Below are 20,602 nucleotides of genomic sequence, written 5' to 3' on the forward strand. Positions count from 1 at the left end.
ATTTCATCTTTTTCAGCCCTTTTTATCTGGAGTAAAATGATTTCCTGAGTTTAAGAAAAAATCTGTGGCTATTTGCTCAGAATGGAGCAGCCCAAAAAATGCATTTAAAAGAAAAACAACAAGCCCCAAATGAAGCAGTACTCATATATGAATGTAAGCAGCTCTATTCATGGGTATCAAGGATCTTTGTAATTTGAGATTAATTAGTTGCTCTGGGTTGTTTTAGCTTGCCCACCTTCCCACTGGGGACCAAACTGCATCCACACATGCAACTGCCATAATGGAGCTTACTGCAGTGCCTACGATGGGGAGTGCAAATGTACCCCAGGATGGACTGGCCTTTACTGTACGCAAAGTAAGTGACTTTTGTTACCCATTCTTAATCTACAAATCACTGACAGAATTTCCCTTCAGTACTTTTGTGCTTTATTCATTGATTTCTTCCCATGCTGCTGAACCTTTTTTGATCCACAAGATGCAACACATCATTACCTCCGTGGTTGCAGGGGAGCTCCCTGTATAAGCACTGGCAGAGTGTTGGCTGCTGCATTCTGGTTCGTCTTTAGCCTTCCTTCAGAGAAAGACAACCTTTGGCCACAGCTGGGCATCCCTGTGGAAGAGTCTGCCTTGTGCATGTGCAGAATGACTGACTCTGACATTCAGGTGTGGCCACTGCAGATGTGGCATTATGGCTGCGGTCCGCAGCGTGGATGGTGTCAGTTCTGCAGGCATTCCCCCCAGGCTGGGGCGATGGTACCGTCTAATTCCTTCCCTCTATGAAACCTCCCCAAGAAGTGCTCTAGCAGCAGGCACCCAACAACCACGGTTGTAAGATAACACAGAGCTGACTGAAGCCATGCAAATAGCTTCCAGCTTAACTGTGTCTGTGGTCCCTGCTGTCACTGCAAAGTGATCATACAGTACATCTCGTATCTGTAGTTGCTACCTCCTGAGGGCAATTGCAACAACAGCTCTGGCTCAGCACCTGTAATACTGATATAGAAGCTATTTTATTTGGAATTTAGAAACTTAACTTCACTAGACTGTAATGTTATAATTCATTTTGGAATTGTCTTCATGTAATTAATACATTAATACTGATTTTTTTTCTAAGAGCTTTTCATTAAAATAAAAATTCAAGCAGTGCAATGGCCTGACATGGGTATGTGGCACTCATTATATGTTGGATAAGAGTTTATATAGAGAGTTTCAGAAATAAACATTTGTTAGAGATAGGTATTTATTAAATTGGCTTCTTATCTTTTTCATATTATGGCTTCAAGGTTATTTATCTTCAACCCAGGTACCCCCACTGCCTGTAATTTGGGCACAACCATTATCTTTGAACTCAAGAAAGATAGGACTGCTAACTCTGTTTTGCATTCAATGTTTAAATACACGGTTTTCATAGAATCAGAACTCTCCTTTTTCGACTGACTAATGTCATAGTGGCAGGAAATAACAGATATATTATAGGGCCATATGGATGCAGCTCTGGAAGACATTCACTATATTGGTTCAGCTGTCAGCTATCACGGTTATTTTGCTTCCTGCTGGTGAATAATGATGTCTTTGCAGCGATATGTCTTCTTCACACTGAAATGGTATCTCTGTGAGGAACTGAGATACAATATGTTATAATTTTTAATTTTTTTTTGCTTCAACCTCAACTGCGCAGAAAATATGCCGAAAGGTTCATTCATCCCTGAACAGACTCCCTGCTCTGGTTCACAAACTGCCCTCTTTCTCCTCCTTCAAATATCTTCTTAAACCCATTTCTTTGAGGAGTCCTTCTTGCTGCCTTATTCTGAACATCTGCTGTCCACACAATATCCCAACCTCATTGTTAAGTAGTTTTTGCCTAATGTGGATTTTAAACCATTTAAACCAGGTCAAGTGCTTATAGAATACCATGTTGAGTAGCGGGGCTGCAGAACTGACTTCTCAATAACATCCTTAACCAGAATATTTGCATTTTATTTCTAGAGCGGTTGTTTCACTCCTTTTCCCTTCCCCTTCCCTGTATTGCAGGGTGTCCCCTAGGGTTTTACGGGAAGGACTGCGCATTGATATGCCAATGTCAGAACGGAGCCGACTGCGACCACATCAGCGGGCAGTGCACCTGCCGCACGGGGTTCATGGGGAAGCACTGCGAGCAGAGTGAGTCGGGACGGGAATTGTTTGAGCCTGAGAGCAAATGGCAGGAGGGTTGGAACTAGATGATCTTTAAGGTCCCTTCCAACCTGAACCATTCTGTGATTCTGTTGTTCTATGAAATACTAAATCCTGAGCCGACCCTCTCCGGTGTTGCGATGCAACCTCTTGGCTTCTGTGGGAGTTTTGATGGGGAAAGAGCTTCGTGAGCTGGACCTAGGCTTTTTCCATACAGATAAAAGCCCACAGAATTAGTTATTAAGGCTGATTATGGTTGTGATGGCTGTTTCTTTCAATTTGTAGCTACACGTAAGAGGCATTTGTACTACGTTCTAGTTGCTTTGGACATAATGCTAAAAAACCCCCAACAACTCAGTTATGTAAAAGTAACAAATGAATCCAAGTAATTGTCATTGTGAGTTGTCAGTTGTCACAATGAAAACTAATAGTGAGAAAACTAAAAATAAGAAGTACCACATCAATCCTAGGGGATAAAATTAGTCTTTGCAGTCTGATTTTACAACGCAACACAACTGGATTATTAAAATCATAATAGATGGCATTTTGTTTTCATACGTGTGATTCTTTACCCAAGAAAATCAAGAATACCACCAGTGACATCGGTGGTGGTATAACGTTGTACAACGTTAAAAGAATAATCAGGCTCATACACCCAGAACTGTTAGTCCAGCTTTTGCTAACATCACAGAGTGGTGCTCCCACGCTCCATGCGTCATTCTGCAGTGCAAAGCAATCCATTCACCCTCCTACTGCGAAGGTTTAAACCTGTCTTTGGCCTCAGCGTCATGCACAGGGCTCTGTTTTTGAGGACACTACGCACCACCTATAACCAGAACTGATTGACCTGCGCCTGAATCTGAAAGGCCGTGCAGTGTCCGAGAGAGCATGTGTCACACCTGGCAGCTGTGTGGCAGAGGGGAGGGGAGGTTGCCATCCCTATAGAACACACTTTCTTCCCTCAGCAGTGGATCCAGCCCCAGCTGCAACGGGAGTTAATGTTTTTAAGGCTAATCCACATCTATATGGTAGAACCACTAAAAATTTGGAAGTGGATTATTTTTTTCCCGAATAAGAAAGATACAGTTGCAACAAAACCTGAACAGTTTAGAGGAATATATTTATTTCAGTGAAATAATAGCTGGCAGCACGTAATTATTAGCTATTTGAATTTTCTTATTCTTTGTTGATGAGTTCTGTTTCACTTCAAAAGAGCAATAATCACAGATGTTTAGGAAAAGATAAACTTTTTCAGATCCTCTCTTGATGTCGTATCAAAAAATCGTTTTGAATACTTTGGCAAATCTAATATTATTTTCTGTTTTATAGATTTTATATTTTATCCTATAATTTGATAATAATGATTTAACAATACTAAACTAAATGTTTTGGTATTTCTGAATTTGAATGTCAGTGTTAAAAATTGACTTTTCATTCCAATTCAGATTTCAAAATGCCAAAATATATTATAACATAAGGGGTTTTGCCCAGTTACTGACTTCAGTAGTTATAATCTTGGTTTTTTGAATGTAACTGAGAGAAGAAGAAGGTATATAGGGGTGAAATTACACTTGATTCTGGATTTATCAAGACTGCAAGAACATTTCTCTGGCACCTATTGTGTTACGCTATTTTGTAAATTATTCTAAATTAGGAATACATAAAAGATGAGTTAGATTCTTTTAAAAAGACAAAAAGAAAAACAATTTAATATAATTACAAACTCTTGAGAGATTTCAGAAAATTGAATCTCAGAAGGTGAAGAAATACTATGCTTCCTCAAACCATCAGAACTACAATAATGTAACAAGCCCCAAAGTAACAGAGGTGGCAGTATAAAAGAAATAATTTTTATCAGTGTAGGATAATTCTTTACCATGCTAATTACATGATGTAGGAGACACTTTGATCAGTAATTAATTATTGTATTCAAATCATTCTAAGAGAGAAAAAATCATGTAAAACTCCTCCAATTAGCTTATTATTCATAATTTAGAATTTTTGTCCTGCAGATGGTTTGTCAATGTGTACATTACAATATCAAAGTGTGCTATAAACAGCCTAGGACCGGTTTTATTTTTATATAAATGTGTGGTGTCTGTTAGGCTCATTCTTGTGGCCCTTATCTCCTGCTTTTTTACCACATCAGCACATCTGTCATGCTGCATTACACCAGCCACACATCTGGATCCACTCATATGATGATGAGATTTTTCAGGCAGTGGGATCTGAGTAATGTCAGGGAGACCTGACATTCTGGTGTAGAATTGGCGCTTTGTTCACATTTCGTCCATTTTTTCATTGTCTTCTACCCTTTTAATATTTTATTATTTTATTTTATTTTATTTTATTTTATTTTATTTTATTTTATTTTATTTTATTTTATTTTATATTTTATTTTATTTTAATTTCCCCCCTTCCTAATTTCACTGCCTTAGTGGCAGCAACGTTACAGGAAAAGGAGAATCACTTCTGAATACAATTTCCTTCTCCTTTCCTGTGTGTACACACACATACACAGAGAGGTCCTCTTAAAAAAATCTTTTCCATGGAGGTCTACCACTAATAAGACATTGCCATCTGCTGGCCATGTACAAAAACGGATGGGGTTCGAAACAAATGGTAGCATGTATGGTGCTGTAAATCTGTAATACCAAAAGATTTAAGAAGTACTGACTATGTCTGATTTTTGTTTGCATTTATTTTGTGCAGAATGTCCTCAAGGTACATATGGGTATGGATGCCGGCAGATATGTGACTGTCTGAACAACTCAACCTGTGACCACATCACAGGAACCTGTTACTGCAGCCCAGGCTGGAAAGGGGCCAGGTGTGATCAAGGTAAAGTCTAGATGCAATAAAATGTTTGTAATTTTTTACATAAGACTCGAATTAACCTATGAAATGCCATCTCTCTATCATTCATTAAATTAATCTGGTAAGGCACGTGTGTTGAAATAGTCCTTTCAATTAAACTGTATATGTTCTGTTGATTTTGTGATAGTTTATTGGAGCAAAGCACTGAAGTGTAGATTGCATTAGATGTTTTACAGTGCTGTGCTATCCAAAGCTGCTGAGAGAGCATGTCCTTTACCTGCTCTCTGCTTTTGCCTGGAGAATATTCTTACTTTTTCAACTCCATGAAAATCTCTCTGTCTATGAAGACGATGTTTTTCCTTAAGACTAGGGTTGTCTTCATGTTGGTTTCTGACATGGTTCTATTTTGTCATTATTAAATACAGTTAAATTAGCAGAAAGATTTAGAAATGAAATACTGTCTTTGTTCCTGACGCATAAGCCTCTGAATTTGTGTGACATATTTTCATTTCTTCTTGCATTTCAGCTGGTGTAATTATAGTGGGAAACTTGAACAGTTTAAGCCGTACCAGTACTGCCATCCCTGCTGATTCTTACCAGATAGGGGCCATAGCAGGCATCATCATTCTTGTCCTGGTTGTGCTTTTCCTGCTAGTGCTGTTCATCATTTACAGACATAAGCAGAAAGGAAAAGAAACAAATATGCCTGCAGTGACCTATACCCCTGCTATGAGGGTCATCAATGCAGATTACACCATTTCAGGTAAGTGACATTCAGAACAGAGTTTGTTTTTTTCTCTCTCTTGACTTTGCTTTTTCAGCTGAGCTCTGAAGGGGTTCAGATTGTCCCCTAACAGGGCTTGGATGCGCGTGTTTCACCTTTTCGCCTTAGCAAGAGCTGCTGTGAGCAGGAACACATTTGATTTCAAAAAGGGTGTCTACAGTTCTGCCTTGGAAGAGAGGCAGAGGAGGGTTTCCCTCTTTAGGAAGAGGAAGACTGAGACACTGCTCCCGACTGCCTTTCGCAGGAGAGCAGCCACTGAGACGGCACTGACAGTGGTGCTGGTGGTCTGGCACATGAGACCGGAGGGGATGCAGTGGGAGACCTCTGTTTTTACCTTTCAGCTACCAGAGACAGTTCGCCCAAGTTCAGAAGGATGCTGCCCCAGAATCTGTAGCTGCTTAGTTTGTTCTGCAACACACTCTTTTAATCTCTGCTTTTGATACCATGAAATGACTTACCCTGGTAAAATGTGTTAATTGTAAGGAACAAGTGACCAGATACCTTGCTTTACCGCATACCGTTTAACACCATATAGCAGAGTGGCCTGAGTTTGAAACAAATGAAGAGAAGGAGCAATGCTCCTGAAACAACACGAGAGTTTTTGACCTATGAAAGGGCATGTGAGTTGTGATGCAGTGGGTACATGAAACTTCAGGCAATGCTGTCTTTTGCACACAGCTATTAAGGAAGGTGGCAGGTAAAGAAGGCAGCAGAAACAGTTTTCAGAGTCAAGAAAGATGTGTCAGCAAAGGTTGTGGTGCTCTTGAAGCATCAGAAAATGTTGCTGAGCACTTGATGGTAAAAGTGGCTGTAATTAGGACAATGCTATGACTACAGAGGCAAAGGAGAGCAAGGGACCACAGCAGAAAGAGGAGTTAGCAAGTATCACTTGTGAATGCTCTTTGCTGAAAGTGAGGACATGACTGGTCAGTTACTGCTCTGTATCTCTGATTTCTTTAAACGAATGCAATATCTTTAGATTTTTTTTTTGAGAAACTCTAAATCAGATTCTGAAATCAGTGCAGCACTCTCAAAAATATATCCTAAGAAAGAAATGCCAAGTTATTTTTAATTGTTCATTTTCCTTTCATTTTCTTTTCAGAAACCATCCCTCACAGTAATGGTGGAAATGCTAACAGTCACTATTTCTCTAACCCCAGTTATCATACTCTAACTCAATGCACTACTCCACCTCATGTCAACAACATGGACAGACTGACCCTGGCAAAGGTAAAGCACAAAAATCTGGATGCTTCTGTGTAAATTAGTCTTTGGCTTATTTTACTTTGTTCCCTGGTGTTTCATGTTTGGTTTATTTTTGCTTTCCCTGGTTACCTGGGAATTCAGCAACTTCCCATCAATTTCTATTACCTTTCTTTCTTTGAAATAGGCAAAAAACAATCAGCTGTTTGTGAACCTTAAAAATGTGGAACCTGGAAAACGAGGCACTGTCATGGACTACACAGGAACACTGCCTGCAGACTGGAAGCATGGTGGCTACCTCAATGAGCTTGGTAAGAAAGAAAAAAGGAGGAGAATGTGAATGTTATTAATTGTGTTTGGGATGGAATGGAAAGCAGGGATGTTTTCCTGGCTCTCCACTCAGGGTAATGCAAGGCTTGTCAGATTGTGTGTGAGGTTCAGGGTTATGGGTTTGACCTTCCTTTAAGGCAATACCCTTAAAGATAAAAAGTGATTCTTTGTGAGGAACACTGAATCATAGAATCACAGAATGTGTTGGGTTGGAAAGGACCTCTAAAGGTCATCTAGTCCAAACCCCCTGCAGTAAGCAGGGACATCTTGGTGTTCCCCAGGGGTCAGTACTGGGTCCAGTCCTCTTCAATATATTCATTAATGACCTGGATGAAGGGATACAGTGCACCCTCAGCAAGTTTGCTGATGACACAAAGCTAGGGGGGGTGGCTGACACAGCAGAAGGCTGTGCTGCCATACAGAGAGACCTGGACAGGTTGGAGAACTGGGCAAAGAGGAACCTTATGAAATTCAATAAGGGCAAGTGTAGGCTGCTGCACCTGGGGAGGAATAACCCCATGCATCAGTACAAGTTGGGGGCTGACCTGCTGGAGAGCAGCTCAGTGGAAAGAGACCTGGGAGTCCTGGTGGACAACAGGATGACCATGAGCCAGCAGTGTGCCCTTGTGGCCAAGAAGGCCAATGGCATCCTGGGGTGCATCAAGAAGAGTGTGGCCAGCAGGTCAAGGGAGGTCATCCTCCCGCTCTACTGTGCACTGGTGAGGCCACACCTGGAGTACTGTGTCCAGTTCTGGGCTCCCCGGTTCAAGAAGGACAGGGAACTGCTGGAGAGGGGACAGCAAAGGGCTACCAAGATGATTAGGGGACTGGAACACCTCCCTTATGAAGAAAGACTGAGGGATTTGGGTCTCTTCAGTCTGGAAAAAAGATGACTGAGGGGGGATCTTATCAACGCTTATAAATACTTAAAGGGTGGGTGTCAGGAGGATGGGGCCAGGCTCTTTTCAGTGGTGCCCAGTGACAGGACAAGAGGTAATGGGCACAAACTTGGACATAGGAAGTTCCACCTAAACATAAGAAGGAACTTCTTTACTTTGGGGGTGTCAGAGCACTGGAACAGGCTGCCCAGAGAGGTGGTGGAGTCTCCTTCTCTGGATACATTCAGAACCCACCTGAACGCGTTCCTGTGCAACCTGCTCTAGGTGACCCTGCTCTGTCAGGGGGGTTGGACTAGATGATCTTTGGAGGTCCCTTCCAACCCTATGATTCTATGATTCTATGATCTTTGACTAGATCAGATGCTCAGAGCCTCATCAAGCCTAGCCTTGAAAGTCTCCAATGACGGGGCCTCCACCACCCCTCTGGGCAACCTGTTCCAGTGTCTCACCACCCTCATTGTAAAGAACTTCTTCCTAATGTCTAACCTATACCTACCCTGCTCTAGTTTAAAACCATTGCTCCTCATCCTATCGCTACATGCCCTTGCAAACAGCCCCTCCCCAGCTTTCCTGTAGGCCCCCTTCAGGTACTGGAAGGCTGCTATAAGGTGTCCCCAGAGCCTTCTCTTCTCCAAGCTGAACAACCCCAACTCTCTCAGCCTGTCTTCATAAGAGAGGTGCTCCAGCCCTCTGATCATCTTCGTGGCCCTCCTCTGGACCCACTTCAACAGGTCCATGTCCCTCTTGTGCTGAGGGTTCCAGAGCTGGACGCAGTACTCCAGGTTGGGTCTCATGAGAACAGAGTAGAGGGGAAGAATCACCTCTCTCGATCTGCTGGCCACGGTTCTTTTGATGCAGCCCAGGAAGTGACTGGCCTTCTGGGCTGCAAGTGCACATCATTGGCTCATGTCGATCTTCTCATCCACCAGTACCCCTAAGTCCTTTTCCACAGGGCTGCTCTGTATCACATCATCCCCCAGCCTGTATTGATAACGAGGATTGTCCTGACCCAAGTGTAAGACCTTGCACTTGGCCTTGTTGAACTTCCTAAGGTTTGCTCAGGCCCACTTCTCTAGCTCAGCCAGGTCCCTCTGGATGACATCCCATCCCTCTGGCCTGTCAACCGCCCCACTCATCTTGGTGTCATCGGCAAACTTGCTGAGGGTGCACTTGATCTCACTGTCTAAATCATTGATGAAGATGTTGAACAGCATCGATCCCAGTACGGATCCCTGAGGGACACGACTTGTCGCCTCTCTCCATCTGGACATCAAGCCATTGCCCACTACCCTCTGGATGCGACCATCCAGCCAGTTCCTTATCCACCAAACAGTCCACCCATCAAATCCGTATCTCTCCAACTTAGAGAGAAGGATGTTGTGGGGGACTGTGTCAAAGACCTTGTAGAAGTCCATATAGATGATATCCATTGCTCTTCTGTTGTCCACTGCTGCAGTCACCCCATTGTAAAAAGCCACCAGGTTGGTCAGACAGGACTTGCCCCAGGTGAAGCCATGCTGGCTGTCTTGAATCACCTCCCTGTCCTCCATGTGCCTTAGCATAGCTTCTAGGGGGATCTGTTCCCTGATCTTCCCAGGCACAGAGGTGAGGCCGACAGGGCGGTAGTTCCCAGGATCCTCCTTTCTACCCTTTTTAAAAATGGGTCTGATGTTTCCCTTTTTCCAGTCACCAGGGACTTCACCTGACTGCCATGACTTTTCAAATATCATGGAGAGTGGCTTGGCAACTACATCAGCCAATTCCCTCAGGACTCTGGGGTGCATCTCATCAGGTCCCATAAACTTGTGTATGTTCAGGTTCCTCAGGTCGTCACAAACCTTGTCTTCACTTACAGTGGGAGAGACTTTGTCCCGCAGGTCCCCATCTTGCGTTCCTTCAACTCAGGAGGTGTGAGGAGAGAGGCTGGCAGTGAAGACTGAGGCAAAAAACTGTTGAGAACCTCAGCCTCCTCCTTATCCGTTGTTACTAGTTTGCCATTCTTGCTCATCAGGGAGGGTACGCTTTCTTTAACCTTCCTTTTCTGGCTGACATACCTGTAGAGGCCCTTGTTATTCTTAGCATCCCTTGCCAAGTTCAGCTCCAGCCGTGCCTTGGCCTTCCTGACCTCATCAATCAGTCTGATGCCCAGTGAAGACATGATATTCAAAATATCTCATGTTATTTTTATAAAAAGATTTGCTTATTAATTAGTTTCATAAAACAATGGGTATTGTGCAATAAGTGTCTGCTTTGGCAAAATTACATATTCTTATTAAATAAATGAGAGGTTGCATATATCCTTTTTTTATTTTAATCCCCACTAAATGAAATGAATGCTTTATTAAGTAGTTTTTCATCACCTGATCTGATTCAGGTGCAAATTCTAGCAGTATCTTCCCACATAAGCCTCCTGTTTTCTAAAAGACAGAGCACCATCCATAAGAAAAAAAATTCCTGGGAAGTGGTGCTATCTTTTGCTGTCTTTTCATCGTTACCCAATCTCATGCATTCCCAAAAGGCTATATTGCACTGACCATATCTGTGACCAGTGAAAGCCTTAAAAGGGACTTTCAGTGCCACGATAATTTAAACCATTTAATTACCATCATTTCTGATCCTTATCAGTATCAGATTCTGGGAATCAGAACAACAATATGCAGCATTGTTATTTTCTTGCTCATCCCCAATCTTCGTCTAACCAAAATTCAGGCTCAGATCTGGGTTTTTTTTTAGAAAAGGGTTTCAGTCATATGTTCAATGTTCAATTTACATTTTCTTACATTTGTATGAGCACTTAAAGCATTTGTACTAGCACTTGAGACTCCTAAGAGATACTGGCAGTGGTTTCGTTTGTAGAGATATTGTGTATATAAAATCATTTTAGGCTTTTGTAAGGCATCTAGCATAGTACCACAATACAATCTGATTATAAAATTAATAGTCCATAATATCAATCAAAGGTATTTGAATGGATTAGTAACGATGTAAGTGCCAGGTCTCCAAAGACAGTTGACAGGCATTGCTGATTGCTGATGTTTATATTGGGATCTATATTTAGAAGAATCTGTTACTAACAGATAATTGCGAAGTTTTAGACTTAGGCACTAGGTGTTTAGGCCATTCCTGCAGATCAAGGAACTGGAACAGAGTGACCTTGGACAACACAATGGGAGTGATTAACTTTGGAAGCAAAGTACCAAGAATTGGAGTGAACTTTGCATACCCTGAGATTTTTGCCTTTCTGGTAGATACGGTTTATCCAGACAAAAAGAATATGCTTTAATCAAACAGCAGTTATTAGGCTCACTGGGGGTAATGTAAGGGCCTGTGACATACATGAGGTCAAACTACAGTATTTAATTGTCCCATATGACCTTAACCACCTTCCCTGTTCAGAAAGCTGCCATTTGAAAGTGCAAATAGTAACAATGCCTCTGTAACTCCATACTCGGCAGTTTCACAGTGTGCATGACAATTATTCTGCTAAGGTAGAAATTAGTCCCAAAGCAATTTTTAAAGCTTTAGAAGCTGTTATCCAATGACTTTTCTTTGATTCTAAAACTACTCTGTTTTTTATATCATTTTTCTCAGGTGCTTTTGGACTTGATAGGGGATATTTGGGAAAGTCCCTGAAAGGTGAGTTTATTTTCTGATGTATTTACATGAAATGATACAGACATCCAGTTTTCTCTTCTAAATTAGCTTTGGTTTCTGTGTGAAGACAATGTAAAATAATTTGGGACTAAATTATTCCTAGAAACTGAATCAATGGTTGAAGTTTGTTTGCTTTTTATTCTTTTTTAAGGGTAGGGATTTTAAAAAAACAAAACAAAACAAAAGAAAAAACCCAAGCCTTTCTAAGTCCCCTAAGTGTCGCATACACTAAACGTTTTTGTAATGCTTGAGTCACAAGATGGCTCTATTCTAAACAGCAGAAAGGGGGTGGCCCTTGAATTCAGCCTGGTAAGCCAGGTAAGGATGCAGGCTGCCTCTGGTGAAAGGCTTTTAAGAGATAATCCCTCTTGCACGTGGCGTGGTCAATGTACCACTTCGTGACTACGAGCCTGCAGTGCTTCATCACATTGGCTGCAGGGCTTTGGAAAGGGTATCAAAACATGAATACACAGAGAGGAATAAAAAGCTTCAGAACTTCAGGGTAGTGATGATGTTTTGACCTTTTGAATTATCCAGTTTTCTCATAAGACTTTATATTAGACTATACTGGTGTGTGTCACTGTTTTTTGTAGTATGATTAAGTTAAGGGTTATATGATTAATGCCAACGTGACTAGAATGCCTGGATATCCAAACAACGAGTAAAGCGTACCTAAGTTCATATAAACAATGAGTTAAATAAGTAGAGAAAAGCAGCTGGTTTGTCACCTTGTGTATAATACAGGGCAATTAAGCTGAAGGAATGAGTTATTATACCTGACATTTCCTGGTTTTGGAGGATTAGGGGAAGCCCAATTTAAAATATATTAAAGGAGTCATGAAGTTATGAGCACCTGTCCGCTGACAGGTTCACCAAGGTCAGTCTCAGGCTGAATATTCAGAGTCTGGAACAGGCTGAGAAAGCCTCCTCTATAAAGCTTAAATAACACAGCATATCACAAAACAACGCAGAGAACGAAGTAACACGGATACCACAAAATCTCATCCCAGCTTAGAAAATACGTCTTCTCTTAAACTACAGTTATCTGTCCTTCAGTTAAATCCTGAAATGACAAGATGGTTCATTTTCAGTTCTCCTGTGTGCATCTTACAGAAATTTGTGAGAAGCTGGATACTCTTTTAGTGTGGCTGCATACTCAAACTTTGCAGCAAACAGGCCATCCCTAGAAGTCACCTTACCATCTGCCTGGACATTGCTGTTGGGAACAGTCTTAGATCACTTACCCTGGATTTGCAAAGGCAAAAAGTATTCTGAAGTGTCTATTAAAAACTGAGTCTACATAGTATCTGTATTTAATGCTAGCTACTATTTTAACCAGAATTGAAGGTGCTCAGACTTTGCAACAGGAATTTGCTTATGGCAAGATCAAGCTCATAAAAGAGCGTAGCAGTAGAAGTGCTTTCATTAATTGCTGTATAACCATTTTGAAGTGTTATTACTGGTTCCATTTAAATATGCATTTATGAGTGACTTCTTAGAACTCAAAATTAAATAGGGCCCTGTTTAGTAGAAATGTCCATAGTCTGCAGCATGCTTGAGGGAGTAATATGTTTTTCTTTTTGCAGATCTAGTGAAGAACTCAGAATACAATTTAAGTAATTGCTCATTAAGTAGTTCTGAGAACCCATACGCTACTATAAAAGACCCACCAGCTCTTGTACCAAAAAGTTCAGAATGCGGCTATGTTGAAATGAAGTCACCAGCACGCAGGGACTCCCCATATGCTGAGATTGCCGGCTCTGCTTCAGCCAATAAGAATGTTTATGAAGTTGGTAAGTACAAAAGCTACTTCTAGATGTTGAAGGTTAAGAACAAGGAGCACAGCATATGTTTTTTTTGAGTCACTTTAATCAAAATATATGAAAAATCACTGAAAAAAAAAGGTGATGCGTTCGGATTTTATTTTCTGCTAAAAAGCTATAACAGAAATCTCATTCTTTTGAGATAAGTGGTGTAATTCACAAGAACAGAGTATGAAATACTTTCAGGTCTGTTCTATAGCCTACAGGTGCCTCTGAATTTCCCTGTTTTGAAAGCCTTTCTTTAAACAGTAGCATAAAGTAAGATTAGCGTTTGATTGCAATATAATTCAACTCTGGATTAGGCTGTTAAATACTGAAGGCAGCTAGAGTAACTGTATGGGAGAGATCGAAAAGATCCGTTTCCTCCTCTTGATCAGAAAAAAACAGCATCTTCACCCACAGATGTAGTATTTCACTGATATGGGCCCTATCTGATTACTGTATTACTGTAGTTACTGTAGTTACAGAAAACTTAGGGGTCTCATGGAATGGTAGTTATCCTAATGGTCTCTTGACTGGAATAAAGTGTATGTCACATGTCATAGGATACCATTTTCCTTTTTCGTCGCCAGTTAGAGATTCCTCTGAAATCCATCAACATCCCCATTGTGTTTCTAAGGATTTTTACAAAATCTTGATTAAAAGCCCCAGATTTGGACTTTTTTTTTAACTTTGTCCACACACAAAGAACAGATGCCAGTACACTTAACTTCTGTCAGTAACTATACTCATGGCAGGGCCCTGCTGCAAGCTGACAGGTGCAATTTAGTGTAAAGCCAGAACACTTTAACATCAACCTTTGTTTCTACACCTGCGTGTCAGGACTCAGCAGGACAAGGAATCTTTATGTTGAAGCAGAAAGGAGAGGATATTTTGTAATGCAAACTGAAATAAAATACAGTATTTGCCTTCTGTTTGCCGCTTCTTATGTTGAATGCATGTGCTCTCTTTTATCACAGAACCTACGGTGAGCGTTGTCCAGGGAGCATTCAGCAGCAGTGGACGTTTCAGCCAGGATCCTTATGATCTTCCAAAAAACAGCCATATTCCGTGTCATTATGACTTGCTACCAGTTCGAGATAGCCCCACACCCTCTACGAAGGAGGTCAGCAGTGAATGACCCCAAACGCTGATGTGGGAGCACAGTGGGACTTTCAAGGAGCAAAGTGGCATCGTTGTGCTCCTTCCTCTAGTTTACCATCATATTTGGCTCCTAATCTGTCCAGCAGACAACTGCTGTGCATTAAACAGAATCTCAACATGAGGTTTGTATTGTGTATACAAGTGACAGATGGACAAATGCCACACTCTGGGGATCCTGATCATTCTTTTTTTCATGGCAGTAAATTTTATAGAAACAGGTATGCAACACATTTATACTGTAATATACTGGCTTAAAAATATTAGTTTGCAGATCAGTTTTGATAACATCGATTTTAAATGTTTCAGCAACTTTAAATACAGACTTCACATTTGTCATGTTTCAGAGTAGAAATACTCCCAGGACAGCGCAATTTACCAAATACCACTTTGTACAGGTGATCTGATTCGCTAGTTATGTAGAAGAAAAACTGTCGTGCCAAATTTTACCTTCCATTCTGATCTTTAGTCAAGACATAGTAAGAAACAAGATCTGATGGGGATAAGTAAGTACAATATTCCAGTTTGGGAAATCCATCATCAGGCTTTTTTTGTCCATTCGTGGTGGTGGACGTACCTTGCTTGAATAGTTTTGGAGATAAAAGCATTGCGTACATCAGTACTATATGATACCTGAAGATCTCTTGGTACTCCAGACACAGCGCCCATCTTCAACAAATCTTTTGCTACCATTCAACTCCATACGTTGCAATACTGACCACTATTTCTGTCATACACAACTAATAATCTGTAACATATCAGTAATTACTTCATAAAATATGTAAATTAAATCAGTTTATTTTTGTCATCATGGACTGATTATGTAAGGAGTGGACAAAGGTGATGACTGCTGTAAATCTTAACTGCAAGGGAAGGTTTACATTTTATAAACAGGTAGTAATAATGACTGTAATATAGGATAAAAATAGTAAAGTGTTCTGATGTTTTTTTCTTAGAAATAACTAAGCAATCTCTGTGCATACTTGCTAAAAAGGCACCTTTTCTTTTTTATAGTTGATGTAGGGAAACACATGCTTAAGCTGGTCTTTTGCATTGCTAATAATGTGACACATGTACCCCCCATTCTTCATTAACTTGTGTCTCCATTTTTATGCTGTGTGTCCATGTTGCTAGTGATCTAGCTTGTAATTGCAAAAATATTCTACTGTGTGTCCATTTCTTTTGCATTTTTGCCAGCTGGCCTTTATTTTGTCTGGTGAAAGGGACCTCTGGGCAGAAGGAGAGGATGAAAGTAAGAATTCATGTCTTACTGATGTCTATCAGTGGGGCTTAGCTAATACAGAATAGTTTAACTTAGTTAATTGGGGAAAAAAATATCAAGGTGTTTTTGTTAAGGATAATAACAAGAATGCAGAAGAAAAGTAACAGCCAGTCCCTCTTTAAAGTTTAGGTTATTCTGTTGACTATATGGATGGAGACCATCTTTCCAATAGGCTCCTTTCTCTCCTTCAAAAACAGTCTGTTATGAACTGTGCAATTCAGTGGAAATTAAAATTTGCCAAGGTGTCCGACCATGGAAGCAAAATCGTCCCCTAGACACGTCAGCCTCAAAAAAAAAGGACTGATGCAGACTGGACATTCTCTTTCAGGGGAAAGTTTCCTTTAGGAGCCTAAAAATGATGTGGCAGTATTCCTTTCAGCTGCTGCTGCTGCGGCTGTCGGCGATGCTACTTGCTGACATGCTTGTAACACAGCCCCAGCAGGCTTTCCTCCTCCGCCCCGGCAGTAACTCTCTAGCTTCTTGGGAATGGCTTGTTGCAAGGGTTGGGCATATCCCTGATGGATGGGGAAAAGGTACAGGCGGTTACATCGTGTGGCATGGAATGGGAAGCGCTAGTCCTTTCTTTTTTCTCTGTTGGGCTCACATTTTGGCACGTGAGACCTGTGATACGCTATAACGATGTGAAGGGCAGTCGATAGGTGAAGAGTTTGGTGGATGTGCTTTCCAGCTCAGCACAGGCAGTGCCGCAACCATTTCTATCTTTACATATGGACTGCAATACAGTCTGAGACAAAGAATTATCACTGTTGTGATAGCATTGATACACTCCTAAGAAAATCACAACCAGTTGCCTTTGGAATACTAAATACAACAGAAGATCAACTGGAAGAAAAACTGAAAAAACTTTTGGAGATTTTTATAAAAGCAACCCCAGAGCTGAAATGGAAATGCAGTTTGGTTTTATTTGTTGTCACTGAAGCGGTGATAAATGAGAGATCTGCATCTGAAGACATCGTTGTGGATGTGCCCAAGCCTGAGAACGTGTATGCCTTTATGAAGTGCCCTGTAACATTCTCGGTTCTCACTGGCCAACTGGCAGTTTTCCAGTTCTCTGGGCATTTCCTGTATATCCTTGGAATAAATAATTTGATTATTTTTGGATTTTGCAAGTACAGAAATTAACTACAAGATTTCAAAAGCCAGTTACCATTTAATCCCTCCATAAGACAAAGTATTGATTTGGTTTGTGTGCATATAAATAACACGTAGAGCTACTGGTTTGTACGTGTTTGTACTCTGTGAAACAGACTTTAAAATAAAACATTTATTCTCTGAAGCCATGAACAGCAAATGCTGTATTTAGCAATTGTGAGCTCACAAAAAAATATTTTCTTACTCTGTGTAAAATTTGGAGACCACTAGGTAAATTAATCTTCATAATATAAACAGTTCTCTTTTAGATGAAAAAGTGAAGAGATGAATAAGTTCTATTTCTTTGAAAATTTCCAGTATGTCACATATCCTCAAGTGATACATTCAGCAAAATATTAATTAAAACAGATGAGTTTCTGATAACTTTTTCTACTCTGGATGTTCTAAATATACACGCTACCAAAGTCTGCCTTCCTGTAAGCGGGTAAAACTCCTGCTGTGTAGTCGGCATAAGCAATGTCTGCATATATCTGTGCTGGATTGGCAATACATATAGGACATGTAAACGACTTGTGAATTTACTTTAGTGAGTGATCATTGGTAGACACTCAGAAAACAGATTGCCTGGAAGGGTAATACATTCTTGTTAAATGATAGCTGTGTATCATTCCAGAGGAAAAAAGCACTGGGGACTTGCGTTAGCAATCCTGCTGTCTCCTGTATGGCTAGGGAGGCTTGCTGTGAATAACACGCTGCTGTCAATTTAAGAGACCCACAACTCTATCCTCATGAATGTCAGATAGCCCTTTTTGTAGGTCCCAGTATGCTCTTTAGAGAACTTAAATATTTCAGAACATACATACATATTGTGGTGGGAACTTAATGAGAAATGAGTAATGATCAAATTTTAGCAAGCACCATCTACTCAGAGAATTGGCTTCACCATAGACAGGAATGGAAAGAGGTGCCTTGCCTCTATATATTCACATTACAATAGTGAGAAATATAGCATTGAAAATGGACATAGCTATCCCCTAGCAACTTGTTTTCAGTTTAATGAAGTGAAAAGTGCTGCACAAAGTTAATAGCTGATTTTAAAGTAAGTAGTGAGTATAAATGTTAGGTTTTAAATACTGTAGGCATATTAATTCTGGTCATTTAGAAGCATAATGAACTCAAATCTTTGTACTATATCAAGGATTTTTAATCACAACACAGTTACACAGAAAATTTGTCCTTATCTTGATCTACCCAGAGAACTCCCATTAATTTTAATTAGAGATGTGCATGCAGATTACAGGGGAAAGAAGATTTAATTGTACTCATACTTTCTGCTGAGACAATCTGCAAAGTTAGGATAAAACAAAATCAAAAGTGGGGAATGTGTTGTTTAAAGTACATTGGATTTTCCAAAAAACTCTGACTACAGTTTAATTTTAACTAGATATGTGTCCAAATAATAATCCTTATACTGAAGCTCTAAAGTCCAGACTGAAGAATACAGAGCTAATTTTGACAAAAATGCTTTATATTAAAGATTGTATTTATAGTAGTTTAAATGACTGAAAACAAATCAGTGCACGGTTATTAATTACTGTACAAAAAATCTTGTCATTTGGTACACTCATACTAGTGCTAGAGCACTGAACCTAACTCTTTTATCTTCAGCTTTTTATCCCACAAGACTTTGCTTTGACATGATTGAACTGTAATATATTTTTAAAGAAAACCTATCAAGTATGCCTGGCTTTTTTTCTTAGCTGTAACAAAAAAGTGTTTTGTTGTGAAAATATATCTATTTTCCAAAGATGACTGATATTCATCATTCTGCCCTTCACTACCATTTATTTCACTTCACATACCTGTAGGTTAATTTAATAAAGTTTCTAATGTAAGATGGGAAATGCTTTGAAATTTTTTCCTTTGTTTTTCATTTGCTTAGAATGGATCTTGAAATAGCATGGGAAATAAAAAAAATGTTATCCTTGCCAATGCTGGACCACCAAGTAACGTATTTCATTTTCCACCTTCTAGAAAGCAAATAGTACGTGAGATGCTTTGTGGAAAATCAAGGCTGATTTTGAACTGCTGAACTTTGATTACTGTCTGCTCCTACAGGAACTAATTCTGTAAACGGGGTGACACTTTCAAGCCTGTCTCTTGAATGCTTAAATCTTCAACCTTCAGAAAGATGGAAAGCTGGGTTGCCAAAAGCAAGGCATTTCCCCTTTTTAGTAGCATACTAGCCTTGGATTAACCATTAAAAAACCAGTGACCAAAGAACAAACATGGCATAATATGGGCTAAAATACTGTAATTCCTGATTTATAACACTGACCTCTTAAGATAAATCTCAAACTGTGGACACAGAGCAAAATTGTTCTTTACTATCACGGTTTGATCAATGATGAGAGATTTGGCACTAAGAACTAATCACAGAATAAGAGAAACATAAGGTGGTTCGTGTGGGAAAGATGAAAAGGAGAAAACGCGTGAGAGGGAGCCTGGTGCTGCCTGTGTCCCTCCGTGGGAGGAATCAGGGCAGCCCAGAGGGCTGGCCAGCAGTGCTGGGGTGTGGGGAGAGCTTGTGGGACATTGTCCTGCAGCCTCCCAGGGAAGCACGAGGTGGTACTGAATGAACCCTCTCACTGCACATGCCTGAAGATGTCTGCCACAGCCAGAGTGACCTGAGGGGGCCCTGGGAAGACACAGCTGAGGCCTCGGTGACTGGCGTGAAACACTGATGCCGAGCACAAGACAAGAGATGGGGTGATGGATGGCGTGGGCGGTGGTGCTGCGATAACACCAGATGCGTGTGCTGTGGCCACAGTGTTGCTAGGGCGAGCACCATGGGTAGGGACAGCCCATAGTGACGTCCCCAAGAAACAGACTGTGACATCACCAGGTGATGCATTGTGACATCACCAAGCAATAGATTGTGACCTGGTGTCCCTCGCTGCTTATATCCGGGTGCTGAGTCTCACTCACTCGGTTCGTGTCCACACTCCAGCTGAGCAAGTTTGCAAGGTTTGGAGTGTTGAGAGAGGCCTTTGGTGCTGGTGGTGTAGTCAGGGAGCTGTTAATTGCAGCTCTCCATGTCCAACCCCAGAGCCAGTGAAGAAGGATTTTCCCCGGCCCTGCCAGGTTCCGGCAGCCGGGGCACCCAGCAGGCGCGCTCGCAGCAGCAGAGGTGAGCTGGGAGGGGAAACCTCAGCCTGGGCAGCTGGGAGGCTTTCCTTCTTGAGGGGCCTGGGCATTTCTTCCACCCCTGCCCGGAGCCGGCAAATGACTGTGGCCTCTCTTCCTTTTCTAGCGTGACACCGGCTGCTGCAGCGCCAGCGAGAGGGAGCCACTTAACATCCTCGGCTCCCCCCAGCCCAGCGCA

At 41.1% G+C, this 20,602-nt stretch overlaps 1 protein-coding gene across 2 annotated transcripts in view; it reads left to right on the forward strand.

Annotated features, from left to right (window-relative positions):
• MEGF10 (multiple EGF like domains 10) overlaps positions 1-19,367 on the forward strand; it is a 108,731-nt gene extending 89,364 nt beyond the window's left edge. For both annotated transcript variants that reach the window (XM_063320632.1, XM_063320631.1), the window contains exons 17-25: positions 227-355; positions 2,032-2,160; positions 4,885-5,013; positions 5,516-5,752; positions 6,876-7,003; positions 7,164-7,287; positions 11,797-11,841; positions 13,446-13,652; positions 14,642-19,367. In XM_063320632.1, the coding sequence (XP_063176702.1) occupies positions 227-355; positions 2,032-2,160; positions 4,885-5,013; positions 5,516-5,752; positions 6,876-7,003; positions 7,164-7,287; positions 11,797-11,841; positions 13,446-13,652; positions 14,642-14,802 (1,289 nt within the window). In that variant the 3' untranslated portion in view covers positions 14,803-19,367. The remainder of the gene's footprint in view (positions 1-226; positions 356-2,031; positions 2,161-4,884; positions 5,014-5,515; positions 5,753-6,875; positions 7,004-7,163; positions 7,288-11,796; positions 11,842-13,445; positions 13,653-14,641) is intronic.
• Positions 19,368-20,602: the final 1,235 nt, after the last annotated feature.

The sequence above is a fragment of the Chroicocephalus ridibundus genome, chromosome Z, assembly GCF_963924245.1.
Source record: "Chroicocephalus ridibundus chromosome Z, bChrRid1.1, whole genome shotgun sequence".
NCBI classification, from domain to species: domain Eukaryota; kingdom Metazoa; phylum Chordata; class Aves; order Charadriiformes; family Laridae; genus Chroicocephalus; species Chroicocephalus ridibundus.